The sequence below is a fragment of the Neltuma alba genome, unplaced genomic scaffold (genome assembly GCF_004799145.2).
Source record: "Neltuma alba isolate B1F8T4 unplaced genomic scaffold, ASM479914v2 tig00011580_pilon, whole genome shotgun sequence".
Lineage (NCBI taxonomy): Eukaryota > Viridiplantae > Streptophyta > Magnoliopsida > Fabales > Fabaceae > Neltuma > Neltuma alba.
The window spans coordinates 60,898-79,695 of NW_021636233.1; the positions used below are offsets into that span (position 1 = coordinate 60,898).

At 32.0% G+C, this 18,798-nt stretch overlaps 3 protein-coding genes and 1 long non-coding RNA gene across 4 annotated transcripts; all 4 read right to left on the reverse strand.

Moving 5' to 3' along the window:
* Positions 1-835: 835 nt before the first annotated feature.
* On the reverse strand, positions 836-2,156 carry LOC114715261 (putative F-box protein At3g16210). The gene is made up of 3 exons (XM_028900056.1): positions 1,088-2,156; positions 940-1,019; positions 836-844 (listed from the first exon to the last, which is right to left on the reverse strand). Exons 1-3 carry the CDS (start codon positions 2,154-2,156, stop codon positions 836-838), a joined length of 1,158 nt encoding a protein of 385 aa, XP_028755889.1.
* Positions 2,157-6,769: 4,613 nt separating this feature from the next.
* On the reverse strand, positions 6,770-7,854 carry LOC114715251 (uncharacterized). Its single transcript, XR_003737542.1, has 3 exons — positions 7,827-7,854; positions 7,476-7,721; positions 6,770-7,293 (listed from the first exon to the last, which is right to left on the reverse strand). It is a non-coding gene; the product is annotated as an uncharacterized LOC114715251 (long non-coding RNA).
* Positions 7,855-8,588: 734 nt separating this feature from the next.
* LOC114715262 (F-box/kelch-repeat protein At3g06240-like) lies at positions 8,589-9,766 on the reverse strand. The gene is made up of 2 exons (XM_028900057.1): positions 9,094-9,766; positions 8,589-9,016 (listed from the first exon to the last, which is right to left on the reverse strand). Exons 1-2 carry the CDS (start codon positions 9,764-9,766, stop codon positions 8,589-8,591), a joined length of 1,101 nt encoding a protein of 366 aa, XP_028755890.1.
* Positions 9,767-12,819: 3,053 nt separating this feature from the next.
* LOC114715263 (putative F-box protein At3g10430) lies at positions 12,820-14,058 on the reverse strand. The gene has a single exon (XM_028900058.1). The coding sequence runs from the start codon at positions 14,056-14,058 to the stop codon at positions 12,820-12,822; it is 1,239 nt and encodes a 412-aa protein (XP_028755891.1).
* Between the last annotated feature and the right edge of the window lie 4,740 nt (positions 14,059-18,798).

Consider the following 18,798-nt stretch of genomic DNA (forward strand, 5'->3'; position numbering starts at 1 on the left):
GAACGAACACATATTCTGCCTTTAACATAATTTTTTATTTTATTTATGGCAACTTTATACTCTCATTATATTTATAAGGTACTTCCAGTATACTAAATACTATTTTCTTAATATCAATTCCAATTATTATTTCTAATGTTCAATGCTTCTTAATAGTCCCTAAATGTTTTAAAAATTAGGTACTAGATATCTGCTTAACTTGAAAAGTATATGAGTTTCTAATAATTTGTTGATATGAAATCTGATTTATTGAGTAAATTTCATTAAAAAAAATTTTTTTTATTTTTTTTAGTGATAATTATTAAAGAAAATCTATTTTATTATTTAGTAATTTTGTTATTTTAGATATTATAAAATCAATATTTTCTTTCATCCATGATATTTGCTTTACTGTACCAGGATGAATTAAATGAAACCGCAACTCACTTACTCTACTTCCTTCTCATCTAATAGAAAATTCCATGTAGTCCACACACCCAGCAACTAAATTATGCATCATCTTGAAAGAGAACTGAACAACATGATATAATAGATAGGACCAAATACAGTGATGCAAAACACAATCTAACTGATGCCAGAATGATGCAAATAGAGGGGGAAATGAAGAAATATGGGGAAGAATTGCAGAACAGAGAGGGCGAGGGTGAGATAAGAAAGAGGGGGTAAGCTAACTGAACAACATAGGCACCAAAAATATTCCATTCATCAAAAGTCTCCATCCATGAGTTGCATATTAGCTATTTACGGAAGCCAGGTGCTCAGTTTTCCTTCTCATGAAGGAAACATAAAAACAAAATAAATAGAGCATAGGGTCATTTCAATAAAAGGCCTTAAACTAAGCAATCTGCAATATAACAGTAAATACTAAATACTTAAGATCTAGTTTCTTCAATGTGGATGTGGCCAACTAGTAAATGTTAACTACCTAATTGAAAATACCAAGCTGAGTTCATCAATGGCGAGGTTGAATAGTTCGTCATTTTCCACATTACCTTCAATATCACCAACAGGTCCAGGTGCTACACATACATTGCAAATAATTTCATTCCTCCAACTGGTACAAGGCTTTCTACATAATTGAAAATACAATGAGCATCGTGACTTCTGCCAACAGTAAACTCTGTAACTTCTTTTGTAGTAAGATTGAGCAAAATAGTGTTTGGTTCGTCATTCTCCATTTCACGTCCAGCTGAAATCCTGCAAACAATTTCATTCCTCCAAACAGTCATGGGGTCTAAGAAGCATGGATACGGGTTACTAGTGTATTTCTTTGTCCAACTCCATCCCTCCATCACCCACAAATCAATCAAAGAAGATTTAGAATTTTCAATCCCACGATAAGAAAGCATTGCAAGTTTGTTCTCATATGTAGTGAGTCTATTTTGATGTGACCCAGGGGGTAAATTAGGCATTGGCAACAATGTAAACACTTCCATTGCTATGTCAAACGAAATTATCACATGATGACCATTTCCACCCACAATGTAACCAATTTCATCCTCCTCCTCCTCCAGCGTAAACCCAAACCAAAAGATATCTCCGTTAGCAGTGAAACTGCAAGAAGTAATCTTTAGACCATCTAAGATCCCCACTTCTACTCCCTTCCATGACCCTGTTTTTACGGAGTATACTTCCACATTTCCAAACATCTCATTAACATAAATTCTTACAATCTTGTAATCATTAACAATCGGACTGAACCCAAATCCTATAGAACCGGTTATAACACCAGAAGTTGTGGGAACCGGTCTGACTTCTCTAATAGCTGGATTACACAATAAAAGGGCAGGATGAGATGCACGATCGTCACTGATGTCAACGCAGAGCAAGCCATTGCTCGAACCAATTACCCAACCGAACTCCAAATAATCAATCAAAGGATGCTTCGGAACCTGACGGGCTTGCATCTCGCAATCAAGCAAATACAAGTTCAAAGGAGCATCGCTATCATACGGCTCAAAGAGAAGACAAGGGCTTTGATGAGTGGAATGGTGGAGGTGGTCGGCCACGAAAGATGGGCTTTCGATGAGATTTTTCCAATGTTTGCAGACACATTGAAATCGGATTAGGGATTTTGCAGGAAGTCGTTTCAAAATGTTGAAGATAATTTCCTCAGAAAGAAATGGTACGTCGTCGTCACTTACTATCTTCTTCATAGTTATCGCTTGGGAAGAACAGGTCTCCCTAAAGCCTCGGCAATCGACGAAGGTTTCCTTTTGTCAAAGAATCAACGAAGATTTTCGGAACAACTACCCTTTGTTTCCTTGGAGAGAAAACAAGGGAGGGGAGAGAACTAAAAAAGAAAACGATGAAAAAAATGAGTTTTTTTTTTAAAAAAAATTAGATAAGGAGAGAAAAACGGAAGAAAAAAAAATAAGAGAAAAAATGGGATGTTTTTTTTCCCAACTTTTTTCTTCACGTATTAAAAAATTAAGAAGAAAACTCACATTTATGATATAGTCTTCCTTATATTAGATGCTTTTAATGCAATTTTTTTATTTTATTTACGACTACTTTATAATCTAAAAAAATTACATCATTACTGTCAAATTTCAAACCAACATATAATCTCTATTTTTTCACATTCAAAATTTATACGGACTCTACATGTATATACACATATATTTCTCCATCTCTTTCAGCTTTTATAATAAATTTTTATTATTTAATAATAATTTTAAATAATATATATCTTATTTATTTTTATTATATTTAACTTAAAAATTATCCACATTTTAATTTTCTATTAAAAATAAAAAATTTTACTAAACTACTTAAGTTTCAAATATACTCATATGATAATATATTTTTGTTAATTAATTTAACTTTAAATTATTTGATAATATTAATGTTCATATAAATTTTTATTATGATCTTTAATTTGATTTTAAATATAATATATTTTGAGATAAAAAATATTTTAATTATTCATATATTGACCTTTTTTCCTTTTTTTTATTTTAAACAAAATGGGGGTGATAATATTTGTTCCTTAATTTTTTTTTCATTTTCCTTCTTAATTTTTCTTCCTATCCAACCGGAACATTAGGGATTCGAGGAGATAATAGCAGAACAAGCCACGAAATGTCGAGCGGTTATATTTTCGCTTTGGTGAAATATTTTTTGACCTTTTAAATCAATAAATCGCTAAATAGTAAAAATTAGCGGAAACTCACAAAAAAGGCTAAAATAAAAAAATTATAAATAAATACCTGTTACAATATTAGTATGGGTTTTCACCGTATTATGGGTTTTGACAGCAATTTTTGAATAAGTATTTGTATATAATTTTTCAATTTCCATGATTTTTTTTCATGATTTTCTCAAAAATTAGTTCAAATGCGTTTCATTAAATACTTTAATACATAGGGCCTGTTTGGATGGCTCCCAAAACCATTGTTTGGAAGGCAAAACCATGATTTGAGTGGGATGTCATCCAAACAGTATCAATTTTGGGCCAATAATCTGAAATCATAGTTTAGGCCAAAATCATGATTTTGGAATCCAAAACCATGATTTCAGGAGAAGTGATCCATTCTGCTTCTGGTTCAAATTGGAAAATATAATTATACCTATCAGAGTAGATCTCAACAATAATATGATTTTAACATTTCTCAATTATTTTTTAATAAACACATTTAACCTTATATCTTATAAACATATATACATATATTAATTATTTATTAATTACATTATCTTATGTATTATTAATTATGTTGGTAAAAAATATATTATTAATAATTTTATTTCTTCAAATTAAAATATATCATAAAATCTATATTTTATGTAATTATCATATCAACTTATGCTTTTTTTTAGTAATTTATATATATAAAAAGTGCTTCTGATAACAACTATCCAAATACTCTCATTTCTCAGAATCATTTTTTTACAAAATCTATTCTTCACAAAATCTATTTTTCCCAAAATCTATTCTCTAAAAATTATTTTTTAAATCATAGTTTGGTTTCATCCAAACACTCCATAATCAATCGGGAAACGCGCAGCGTGATGGGGAACTGTACCCGCTTTTTTCAAAACAAAAGGAACATATTTCATTTTAAAGCCCAGTTTTATTTACTTTTCAATAAATCCTAAAATTCATCAAGGTGGACTTAACAAAATCTCACATACGTAATTTCCTCTATTTATTGTTTATGATTTTTTTTTGAGATAATTAATCTTGAGATCCTTATAGTTTTATATAATTTTTAATCAGGTTTTTATAAAAAAATTTTTTTTAGATCTTTTTACTTTCACATGTTTTAAGTTAGGTCTTTTTATTTTATTTTATCAAGTCCTTATAGTTTTATTTATTTTTTAATTAAGTTCTTCGTAGTTTTAAAAAATTATTTATTAACTTTATTCTTTAAACTTAATTTTATTTTCAAATTAATAATTTTATAGTTGAAAAAATCATTAATATAATTATTTAGTAATTAATAATTAATGGAAATAATCGATCATACTTAACTATAAATTATTTATAATTATATTCTAATTTTAAAAAATTTTATTATTATAATATGAATTTTATAGATATAAAAATTGGAATTGAAAAATAAATAATGTATATGCTTAACTAAAAATTTAAAATAATATTAACATAAGATTATTATAATAATTCATTATTTATAAAATATTATTATTTATGGAATAAAAAATAAAAACTAAAATGGCCTAATTAAAAAAAAAAGCAAAATAATAAGGATTTGATAAAAAGAAAAAAAAATTATAGGGACTTGATTAGAAAAAAGTTGAAACTATGAAGACTTGCACATTAATTATCCCTTTTTCTTTTAAAAAAAAAGGGAAAAGGGCAAAAAAAAAATGTTGTTATCTCTTTTTTTTTTTATCAAGTCACTTTAGGTTTAAAACTAATATTTGTTTAGCTAAGAACGTCAAAATTAAAACTCTCTTAATAAGTGTGCTTTTCATGATTTGAATTTGTATTCTTTTTTTTTAATAAAAATAAATCCGCTTACTATTTTAACCAACTACTTGTTAGAAAAATGTTTTATCTCTTTATGTTTGAATAAATAGGGTAAAAAGGAAATTTGACTATTTTCACAATGATAATAAAACTTGTATGAAAAAGATATCAGCCCACATTTTTCTTTGAAAAAATTACAAATAAAAACCCCTAATATATAAAATTGCGATTTGGGGTTTTTAATTTGAAAAATAGCAAATAAAAACTCAATCTTACTTTTGTAAATATGAAATTGTGGTGAAATTTCTGAAATGTCATTGAGCCAAATGACAAATTGACTATGAAAAATGACAAGTTTATTTTAGCGAATGGCAACTACAATAGATCAAATTACAACTTAGTTGAGAGCACACCAAATAAAGAGTTGACTATAGGAAATGACAAGTTCACTTTAACGAATTACAATTTCAGTAGACCAAATTACAATTTGACTGAGAGACATTTCAGACATTTCATCAACATTTTATATTTGCAAAAGTAAGATCTGATCCTTATTTGCTATTTTTCAAATTTAAAGTCCCAAATCACAATTTTACATAAGGGTGTTCATGGGACCGGACGGAACGCGATCGGGACTAGTCCCATCCCGATGAATAGGGACGGGACAGAGATTTTGTCTAGTGTCCCGTCACGTCCCATCGGGATTGAAACGGGACAGGGACGTCCCGCTTCCCTCTTTTAAAAAAAAAATTTTTTATATGAATTTTTATGTTATAATGCTTATTTTTTATTGGGCTTCTAAAGATAAAAACATCATTAAAAAATTATGTAGAAAACTCAATTATATAGTATAAAAAAGATGTAAAAATAATACTATAAAAAATACAGGAAAAAAAACACTATATAATGTCTTTATGAATTATTTTATTAAGGAATGAGATTTTGTTAAAATAATACTACAACTTACGAGCTAAAATTCACTATAAAAATAATAATTATTATTAATAAGTAAATTAAATAATTTAATAATAATTATTCATAAATAATTTTTTAAAAAAAAATCCTAGGACAGGACGGGATAGACAACCCCGTCTTGTGTCACATCCTATCCTAGTCACTGTTCCCATCCCGACCCAAGATACCAGGACGGGAGGACAAATTGAACACTCCTAATTTTACATATTAAAGGGTTTTTATTTGTAATTTTCTCTTTTTCTTTTCTCATTTTGCAACAAGTTTGGATAATACATTTCCTTTTCAAAAGCGCCCCACTTTTGAATAGAAAATGAGAGTTCTGGGCATATTTTGCCCCTCAGCTTTTCTTCTAATTATATTTTTTACTCAAACAAACAAAAATATATATTCCCTCATATTTTTTTCCTCTAACTCTTGCTTTCCATACTTTTTACGTTATCTAAGTTTTTTTTTAGGCCAATTTATTAAACTAAATCAAACCTTCGGTCCGGAAAAAACTTTAAATCACTAAATATTAAAAAAAAAATGCATACTACTTATTCTGTATTGATTAAAGGGAGAACGAAGAAAAGAAGTTAAAAATTACTAAATATCAAATCAAGTTTGGTAACAATATTTTATTTGATATTGACAACTCTAAATTTATAAAAAATAACAAATTTTTATGGACATTCTTTATTTGACATTTATAAATTTTCAGCTTCTTTTATTATCATTTTTCCTTGATTAAATAACATATTCCTGAAAAAGGAAAAAAATTTAATAAAAGAAAATGTGAAGATTTAGCCACATCATTGCCTAGAAGCCAGAAGGCGTGATATTTCAATTGAAACCTGCCCAAAAAAAAATCTAACCATTTAATATTAAAGTTTGAGAAAGCTAGCTACCCAATTCCCTCCTTACTTTTGAAACCTACCAAAAAAATATTAAAGCAATAATAACCTAAATTGAGAGGTAAGTAGTTCTAAATTTCTAATTATGTCTAAGAAAGCTAATCACTTGGAGTAAAAGTTTTGGAACTTTATTTCATTGCTTCCCACAATGTGCCCCTCTTTCTTTTTTACCAGAGAGAATGCGCCTCTCTACATATCAGGATTTTAATAGTTATTCCACCTCAACATTCAAGTCATTCCACATCCCTGCAAATAATTCCCATCATATTGTTGATTACCTGTCTGAAGACTTAAGTCCATAGTGAAGCTAATACCAAAATGTGCCCAAGAAGGATATGTGAAGGCTTTACTAAAAATTGAGGAAAAATAATCAGATTGCATGGGAGTCCATCTTGCTCCACAACAGGGACCTGCAACTTTGTTGCTGATTCCTTATTCATTTCATGCAATTCCTTAATGAATTGGTGCATATCAAGTTCCACTTCCTTATTCCTTTAGAAAACAAGGACAATATAAAATTAAGGTGTGATCATCTTAACACAAGTGCAATTAGAAATATTAAAAACTCAAAAGGATCAAATTGAGCATGACCCAAATGTGTAATAGCAGGCATAGAATAAGGTAAAATTAAATAGATGTGGGAAGTCTGAGTACTCAACAATTCATAAACTAACCTGAAAACTGAAATATTATAGTTGGAAGCCTTCATGTCCTGGAATATCATGTCCCGGAATATCATGTCCCTGTACTGACATTTGTGAAATAATATGCCATGGGAAAAGAAAATCAATAGGATAAGGATGCTTGTAGAATAATTAGATGAGATGAAATCTGAATATCATGATAGAAGGATACTGACATTTAAGAGGTCTGTACCACGTAAATCCTTTAAGGATCTCAAAACTCCAAGGCAGCGGCATCTTATGGGTAGAGAATTGGATACAGAAAACAAATTCCTAGTTAAAAATTCTCGCTCATAAGTATTAAAAAGAAAATCTTTGGATGCTGCAAATACTACAACATACTAGCTTGCTTGTCATCTTTCTCTTGGTATCTGGTCGGTGCCCAAAGATTCTGAGGGGGAAAAAAGCAATTCTTATTCTGAGAAAAAAGAAAGCAATTCTTACTTATGAGACAGTTTTAGTTCTTGTTCTTAATGGTTATTACTAGCAATTTTACTAGTTGAGATGTTATATTTTGCTTGAAAATAAAAGGAGAAATACAAATAAAAGCAGAAATAGGTATCCTCACATGTGAAAGGATCTTCATCCCAAAAAAAAAGGAATACTTGAAGAACGCATAACTGATTAAACCAATAATCGAGCTTCAAAGGAAGCCAACCAATGAATAGTTGAATACTTGTTGCAAAAGCACGGACAAGCAATCTTGGTGAGCAGAGTAGGTAGTTATGGCGTCCTATGATGAAAGATGACGTATTCACAAGTCCCCCCCCCCCCCCAAAAAAAAAAACACTAATATTGGAAATATGAGGACATAATTCCACAAAGTCACAAATGAATGTATTTAATTAGAAATGAATGAAGATGCAGGGAAGTCAAATGTACTCCACTTACTTTTCTTCCATATTTGGAAGAAAACTAAATAACCTGATATAATATACAAGTCAAGTAGGGCTACAAACACCTGTTATCGCACATCTGCATCCATAATTCATCATTATAGATAAAGTCTCAAAAGGTCATCAACTATTATAGTCACAGAATGAAGTAGAGTCTCGTGTCCAATTCCACCATAAGTGCTTAAAAAAAGTAAACATGCTATCAAGACTACTCAATTTGGATGTTGTTAACTGCAACAAGGCTTTCAGCATAATTGAAAAAACCATAACCAAGACCACCAGCTCTGCGAATAGCATACATCTTGAATTCATTAGTAGTGAGATTGGACATAACAATTTTCTGCTCAGCATTCTCCACTTCGGCTTTAGTTTTAGTAATGTCTTCGGGCAATACAGTAATATCACAGATAATTTCATTCTTCCAAATAGTCACTGGGAGTAACCATAGGCCTAAATAGGGCTTGCTCGTATATCTAATTGTCCAATTCCATCTCTCCCTAGATGCACCTGTATCCTCCTCCATCACCCACAATTCAACCAAAGAGGATTCAAGGTCTCCACTCAGAGTGTGAGAAAGCATAGCAAGTTTGTTCTCATATATAGCAAGACCATTGAGATGTTCTGAATATGTAGAGGCTGAAGTAGGTATTGGAATCAATGTAAATACTCCCTTTCTATGTCAAATGAAACTATCAAATCAATATCATCTTCACCATCCTCTTCCACACCTAGCTTTAAGCCAGACCAAAAGATAGCTCCATTTCCATTAATATTGAAACCGTTAGAACTAATAGCTACACCATCTAAATCATCAAATTCAACTTCGTACCATGATCCTGTGCTTAACAAATACACCTCTACTAGATTAACCAGATCATCATCAGCCCCAGAAACATAAAGTTTCACTATCTTGTAATCATTAACAATTGGACTGAATCCAAATCCTAAATAGAAATCATCATTCTCAAACCAGTTAATAGCTTTGGGCACTCTTCTAACATCTCTAATAGCTGGATTCCACAAATAAATGGAATGATTTTTACCAATAACACAGAGCAGGCCGTTGCAGGAATCGACAATCCAACGACGCCGCACAGAACCGATAAAACGTTCGTTCTTAAATTCAAGGACTTGCATATCAGGATCAAACAAACGTAAGCGCAAACGACCACATTCGTCCTTATCTTCGAAAAGAAGAGAAGAGTTTTGATGAGCGGAGTGATGGAGGTGCTCAGCTATGAAAGACGGGGTTTTGAAGAGATTTTTCCAATGTTTGCACCCACATTGAAATCGTATTAGGGATTTTATCGGAAGCCGTATGAGTATGTTTATGATGATTTCTTGAAGAAGAACTGGATTGCCGAGATCTATTACCGTTTGCTTCATGGCGCTCGGCTGCGAAGAATGGCAGTCCGAGTTTCGGAGGGAAAGCAATCGACCAGGCGCTTAATTCGTAAACGAAACAGTTTTAATTAAAAAAGTATAAAAAGATTTATAATTAATTCCCAAGTAAATCAAACATTCATATGTGTGTGTATATTTGGTTAAAAAAAATTCAAATACAAACTACCAGCAAAATGAAATTACTACAACATAACATTATTTCGAACTAAGTAAAAAGTAAAGGTAATATAAAATCCAAACAAGAGAGAGTAATATGTTTGATACTTTCGACCAGATTGATTAGGAATCCGGTTCATTGTTCCGACTCTCCGCTGGGGTTGAGGTTTATAATGGTGTGTCATGTATGCTTTTATTTCTTTTTCATTGAAAATTTCTTTTAATCAATAATGAATTTTTTTTTTCGCCACTATCAATAATAAACAGATCGTTAAAAAATTATAATAATTACAGACTCTATATTCAGTATATTATTAAATACATAAAAAATGCCATCCTTATAAAAATAATTTCAATATAATATTTTGATCAATTTTTCTGTCATTAAATTATTAATTGCATTAGCAGGAGTCTTTCAGCCTCATAATGCCAATAACCTTTTTTTTTTTCCTGAATTTTCTTAAATATGAAGTTCTGAGTTTGACACTCCCTGGGTTTTTCCTTTGCTCAAACCTAAATTTCACTCTATATGGATGATAATCTACTCCTAGGATTCTCATAAGTATATATTACCTCCGTTTCTAATTATAAGAACTAGTTGACTAATTTTAAGAGATTAAAAAAAAAGTTAAATTAATTATTTGTAATAAATAGGTATTGTCTTTCCTAAAATATCCTTACTAATCAAGAGTATTAGTTAGGACTATCACTATTAGAAGGACTATCTTAAAAAAATACATAAATATGAGAGTCAAAGTAGATTGGGATCTTATATTTAGGATTAAAATAAAAGTCAAACAAGGTCTTATATTAAATACCGGAAGTAGTATTTCTCAACTAAAGTAATTGCTTTATGACAAATTTATGCCAAAGGATGTTGGTGAAATTAATTGCTCCTCTGGTCGTGAATTCCATTTTATAGTGTAAATTATACTATAAAATTATTCTTATAGTTAGAGCCGAATAAAGTTTTTTCTTTTAATAGTTATTGAAGTCCGAAACTCAGATGATCACACAAGTTTAGCATCTCAATGTAGACATATCCGAGATTTGCTTGACCATACTGGCATTGTGTTTACTGAGGGTTCTGCTAGTCCCTTGGTCACTGCAATAAAGCCATCAAAAGGTGAAACTAAACTCATGTTTAACCGCTAGCTAAATGAAGCCACAAACTAATGCATTTAATTTATTTATCCTGAAGAAATGAACAAAAAAGGCAGAAACTTTTTTTTTTACCGAAAAAACTTAAACTTATGTTCTCTTCGCTTGCATTATTCCCCCACCTATTACACAGAATAATAGGTATATTGGTTAGATAATATCCCAAACAATCCACAGACCAACTAAAACATATTACCTGTGATCTTTAATATAAAAATTAATTTGATATTCAATTTGATCGTAAATATAAAATTTCAATATATTTTGTCTTTCATGTTCATCTATTTTTTTCAAAATAATCTTTATAATATTTGTATATGTTAAAAGCTTTATTTTTTTTTTTTGGCCAAATATGTTAAAAGCTTTATCAAACAGTAATTCTAACTAATACATATTATTAGCAAAAATATTTTAGAAAAAATAACAACTATTTATCATAAATAACTAACTTAACAAACTTCTTTAATTTACTCAAATTAGTTGACTTATATATTATGTTAAGGTAGAGAGGTAGTATATCATATCATAGATAATTCAGATAAAGCTACTAACATATGTTATTGCATACCAAATTAATATCATCTTCATCCTCCTTTGCACCTAGTTTAGACCTAAACCAAAAAATAGCTCCATTACGAGTGAAACCGTTAGTAAGTTATACCTCCACCATCTAAGTCCCTAACTTTTTTAATTACTTAAGAAAAGAAATAAACATATAACCTTCAGTTGAACCTAATCAAAATAATATGATCAGAATTCGTATGTATGACAGAGTTCCAACACAATATAAACATAGAGCAAGCAAAACCATTGTAACCAAAAAACAAGAGGCCTTCTATAAGCATAAACATTGAGAGGTAAGCAAGTATTTTGAAGATAATTTCTTAGAGGTCAACCCAAAAACACATTTTATTTGGCAAGATACAAGGAATTCTTAATATAAATTCATGGTCACATACATTTTAGAAAAAGAAAAAAAAAAGGAAAAAAGAAAATGGAATTTAGTTAAACTTGCTCCTTGCTTTATTCATTCAAAAAGAAACTTCAATAACGGAGGTATTCACAAAAGCTCCATTGGTATCTCCATTCTGATGGCAGGAAACATTATTTCAAACGCAGAATACGCACAAGTGTTCAATCTGATTGCAGGAAACATGGTGATTTATTACATTTCTGCATCGAAAATAATAATTCTATCTTTCATGCTACAAGCTAAGGAAACCAAGAATCTTGAAAAGCACATGCTACTTGAAAGAGTACCAATGAAAAAAGATTGAATATAAGGAGGGATCATGTATCCAAAATGACAAAAAGCACAAACAGTAAGAAGGACTACTACTTACACAAAGTCACAAACCAGTGTATTTAATTCATTTATCCATTACAAATTAATCAAAACTTACTTTCCTTCCTTCACATATTACTATATAGAATAATAGGTATATTTATTAGGCAAATAACTAGCCCCGAACAATACACACACTAGCAACTAAAATACATGCCCATCTTTGGAAAAAAAGAAAAACTGAATAACCTGATATCACAGATAAGTCCAATAAACCTACAAACATCTGTCATTGCATATCTGCATTAATCATTCTTGATAAAATCACTAAAGGACATGAAGCCTTGCAGTTACAGAATGAACTAAACTCTTGTAGGTTTATGTCTTCCAACAGTGCTTAAACAAAGTAAATATGAAATATCATAATCAAGATTTAAAAACAAAGCTGTTCAACGTGCATGTTACCAACTGGTACAAGGCTTTCTGAATAATTGAAAATTCCATAACCAAGGATAAATTTGCGGATATCAAGCGTCCTAAATTCATTGGTTGTGATATTGAACATAACAATTCTTCGTTCATCATCTGGTTCACCTTCATCTTCAATTAGATAATCGGAAGGCATTTCAGTTACATTGCAAACAACTTCATTCCTCCAAATAGTCACTGGAACTAACATGTAGCCTAACCTGCAGCCTAGATAGGGGCTGCTAGTATATTTCTTAGTGCAACACCATCTCTCCCTAGATGCACATGTACCCTTCTCCATCACCCACAAATGAATCAAAGATGATTTGAAGTCTTCACTCACAGTATGAGATAGCAGGGCAAGTTTGTTGCCATATACAGTAAGATATTTGCGATCTGATGCACTAATCACCGGAGAAGGCAAAGGAGGCATCGGTATTAATGTAAACACTTCTGCAGCTATGTCAAATGACACAATGATTTCGATATCATCTTCATCCTCGTCCACAGCTAGCTTTAACCCAACCCAAAAGATAGCTCCATTAAAAGCGAAACCCCCCGAAATCATACCTACACCATCTAACTTTCCAAATTCTACTTCTTTCCATGTCCCTCTATTTAATGAATACACTTCCACTTCATTAACCAGAAAATCATTCTCAGAATCACAAATTTTCACTATCTTGTAATCATTAACAGTTTGACTAAATCCAAATCCTACGTGTAAAGTCCGATCAACACAACCATCAACAACTTCAGACACCAGTCTCGTCTCTCTGGTCGCTGGATTCCATACTAAAAGGGAAAGAGAGCGAGGAACATTAACAATCCCAAGACAGATCAAGCCATTGCAGGAATTGATGGTCCAAACACATCGTTTAGAATCAAAAAAAGGATCGCTCTGAACTTCAAGGACTCGCATCTCACTATCAAGCAAACATACTCGAAAAGGATCAGGTATGCCATAATCTTCAAAAATAAGAGAAGGGTTTTGATGAGTGGAGTGTTGAAGGTGTTCTGCGATGAAAGACGAGGTTTTGAACAGATTTTTCCATTCTTTGCACACGCATTGAAATCGGATTAGGGCTTTTACCGGAAGCCGTATGAGAATGCTTGTGATGACCTCTCGGGGAAGAACTGGGCTGCCGCCATCTATTTCCATCCGCGTCAGGGCCCTTGGCTGGGAAGAACGCATCTGCGCCATCCCTGGAATCCCTCGCGTTGTCAGTGCCTAACGAAATTAATTTATATTTTATCGCAAGCAAACTTTTTATCAATAAATAAATCGGTTGTTTTTGGCCAACACCAGTACTATTTTAAAAATAAAATAAATAATTACCTATATCAATTTGTTACTTAGATTTTAAGATTTAATAGACAAAATTCAGTACTTTCATTTTTAGCAGTATTACTGAGTATATGTTTTGTTTTGCATTTTTTTTTGGGTTTAAAGTAATATTTCATTTTCTGTCTTTAACAAAGAAATTAAATAATACCTTCTCAAAACAGAAAATGATGTTTGTAAAAGTTGGAAAAAATTATACTAATACTAATAAGTAAGGAAAAATCGCAAAAAAAAAATCATGAAATTAAAAATTTCAACTAAGCCCTTACATTATTATGGGTTTGACCATAATAGTATAGGTTTTGAGTTTTGATAATAATTTATTTTTCAAATTTCCGGTTTTTTTAGTGATTTTTTCAATAAGTAAAGTACTTATTTAAAAAGTCTTTATTACATTAGTACAAATCATAAAATTACAGAAATCTGACAGACTAAAAGAATATCACGCGGGTAAACCTCCTCTAATTTATAATATAATACTCCTCCGATCCTAATTATAAGACCCAATTGACTTATTTGAGGAGATTAAGATAGTAAGTTTAAGTTGGTTATTTATAATAAATAAGTGTTGTTTCCTAAAATATCCTGCTAATTAAGTATATTGGCTAAAACTATCATTATTAGAAGGATTATCTTGGAAAAAATGCATAAATATAAGAGAGAAAATGGATTGGGTCTTATAATTAGACCAAATAAAAGTCAAATTGGGTTTATAATAAGGACCGGAGGAGTATATGGGCGTGGGGGGGATGTGTACAGAATATACGGAATACCAATATGCATTGACCCATTGGGCTTGGTGAAAGGAGTTTTGGCGGTTTAAACACAAGGTTTCATATCTGAGTTTCCGTGAATGTAGAAAACACTTATAGCTACCAGTAAAAGTATCATACTACCTCCGGTTTTTAATATAAGACTCTATTTGATTTTTATTTTGATCTTAAATATAAGATTCCAATCCACTTTGTCTCTCATATTTACTCAATTTTTCCCAAGATAGTCCTTCTAATAATTATAGTTCTAGCTAATAGACTTGATTAGTAAAGATATTTTAGGAAAGACAACACCTATTTAAGACAAATAACTAACTCAACTTACTTCCTTAATCTTCTTAAATTAGTTAATTGGTTCTTATAATTAGGACCGGAGGTAGTATTAATTACTCCTCCGGTCCTTAATATAGGACCCAATTCTTAAGTTGGTTTTGGTCATAAATATAAGACTCATTTATCATATTTATCAACTTTCTCTAAATTAACCCTGTGGATACTCCCTCAATCATAATCAAGTAGAAGAGAGAGAGGGGATATTAAGGAAGATGATTATGGTGTTTTAGGAAAAATGTGTCACTTTTCTTATAATTAACTAACTTACCTAACTTCCTTAATCTAATCAAATTAGTTAAATTGGTCTTATATTAAGGACCAGAAGAGTATATAGATTAAGTTATTCGTTCATAAAGCTATGAACATGGAATTAAAGTGTAATTAAAGACTCCCGATTCAAATGTTCCAAACTTCCAATGTAAAGATCAGACAATCACTGCCAATAATCAATTTAACTCACGAACTCCTTATAATTTCCCAGCGCATCAGTCACCTCCAGTGGTTGAACTAAGCCCATCAGTTTCATTCTTCATACGTTCAAGTGCATCACAATTTTTTTACAATCCCAACTGTTAAGTTCTTACCGGAACAAGCCCTCCTTCAGTCAAATTTGAAGGCACTGTTAAAGAAGAAATGCTAATTTGGATCAAAACAAAAGAGTACGGATTAGAAACAATACATTAATTCCTGAAGGAATGTTAAAGAATCTTCAAAACCAAGTTGGAATGGGGAATCATGGTTTTTGGATAAAAGAATAGAAAAATACGTTCAAGTTTTGGTTGGAGTGTGAAGAAACTCTGTAGGCTTAGACGGCATAATTAAATTTTGAACAAAAGAGATTGTGGCACTAAATACTTTCACAACTTGGTAACTAGACGAAGGGGAAACAATTTTATGTTCAAGTTAAAAGATTTCAATGGTAATGGGGTTACAATGCAGGATAACTAATAAAAGCTAATAGAGGAGCATTTTTGTAGCAGTCATCTGGAAGTTCTTAGTGCACAAGTGACTGATGGGGAAATTGACGTGGTGATTCAGCAACTCAGATTGGATAAGATGGATGTATTGGCAGATTCCTCCAAAAATATTGGCTTGTGATGAGGGAAGACATGTTCAATGGTCAAGCGCTTCCTTCTACCAAGAAGGCTACCTAGATCTCTGAATAACACTTTTGTCATGTTAGTGCCAAAAACTAGTGCTGTTACAGGCCTTGGGTGATATGAAGCCAAAATGCCCATGCAATGTGATATGCAAAGTAATTGCCAACTTAGCATGCAATAGGCTTAAAAATATTGTGCCAGAATTGGGCAGTCTTTCTTGTTCATTCTGGAGGTTAATATCAATCTTTACTGAGGCCTAATTAGTGTTCATCTGTGGAAGATGACTCTACACGGAGAAGATCTCAAGGGTCAAGGACATGCAAAATTGGGTGAATGTTAGAGCCACAGTGAAGTTAAGGACTCCTGTGACAGTTTCATCAGTCGAGAACCTGATTTTGCATAATTTGGATAAATGGGATATGAGGAAGTTGTTTGAATTGTATGATCATGGTATTGTTCAAAGAATAGTGAGAATCAACTTCTCAAGTCTCAACAACTAATGAAAGGGACAAGATTTATATTGGAAAGGAAATGGTTCAGGGGCATATAAGGTTTTGCATAAAGTACTACTTCTTGTCTGGAAGCTGATGAGGAATGACATTCCTACAGAACAGTCTCTTTGTGGGTTTGTGCTCTCTGTCAAAAGCAAGTAAGAATCAAGACAGCATATGGTTTTTTTTTTTTTGGTATGATTTTGAGGAATGGTTATTGAGAATTTTAATGACAGAAAAGGAACAAACAAAGGGGCCAGGTTTGCAATTTTCTATGTAATATATGGTTCCAGATATATATGAATGAACGGTGAGATACAAATTTTTTTTTTTAAAAAAATGTAGCAAGTGGTATCTTCACAGAGAAAACAAAAAATCTCCATCCAATGAAAGTGTATCACTGATCAAAAGGAGAGTCAAGTTTGTATAGGATACTACCTGCATAAACTAGAGTACTTAATTCATTTCTCCACTAAAAATGACTTGAAAATGCAAGCTTCACCTGCTTTTCTTCCCTCTCATAAAATCATTAGCATATAACGCAAACACAGTGTCACATAACCCATACACCAAAAACTATAAATTATTACATATTCATATCTGAAAGAAAACAGAACAGCTTGATATTATAAATAGCTGAATATCTATATTCATCATTCTACATAACATCTCTAAAAGACATCAAGGATTCTACTAAAATTGGGTAGCAAAGTAAATCTTCAATGAAATAACTAAGATTTAGCATCGAGGGTCTTTGATTTTGCACACTGATTGGTACAAGGCTTTCCACATAATTGAAAATGCCATAAACACGACCACTGATAATGAACATCCCTAACTCATTCTTGTTTTTTGGTTTATGATTCTTCACTTCATATTTAGTTACATTGCAGACAATGTCATTTCTCCAAAGCGTCGCTGGACGTAAACGGCATGGATAGGTGCTGCTCCTATACTTCTTAGTCCAAGTCCATCTCTCACCTGATGCATGTGCACCCTCCTCCATCACCCACAGATCAACAAAAGAAGGCTCAACTATTCCACTCACGGTGACACTAATGATAGCTAGTTTGTTGTCATACACTGTAAGCTTATCAGTTGAGTTATTCTTTAAAGTAGGCCATGGCATCGGGGAGAACATTTCTGTTGCTATGTCAAAGGACACTACCACAGTCACTTCGTCTTCATCCGCTTCCGCCTCATCTAGCTTTAATCCAGTCCAAAACACAGCTCCATTAACAGTTACAGTTTCCCAAAAAAGACTTATTTGTTTTAAGTTACCCAGTTCTAGTTCTTTCCATGACCCTGTGCTTAATGAGTACACTTCCACTAGATTTACCTCTGTTTCAAACTGAGAAGCATAAGTTCTCACTTTCTTGTAGTCGTTAAGAATTGGACTGAACCCAAATCCTGAAGTGCATTTACCCTCAAAATCATCAATAGCTCTGCTTCTAGGCACCTCTCTAACCTCTCTAGTCGCTGGATTTAATAATAAAAGGGAAGGAATAGATTTATCATACTTATCTATTTCAACGCAGAGCAGGCCATTGCTGGAACTGGTGATTGTAGCACCCAAGAAGTCATCCGTCTTCAGAAATTCAAGGACTTGCAACTCGCGATTGAGCAAATATAAATGCATAGGATTGTCTATCCGATTCCGTTGCAACAGAAGATACGAGTTTTGATCACTGGAATGGTGGAGATGCTCTCCGATGAAGGATGGAGTCTTGATGAGATTTTTCCATTGTTTGGACACGCATTGAAATCGGATTAGCGATTTTACAGGGTTTCTTGGGGAAGATATGCCGTGTCGCCGTCCATTACCGTCTGCTTCATGGTGCTCTGACCGGGAGGATGGAGCTTCAAGCAATCAACGAACAGGGAATCGTCGCCTCATGAGGG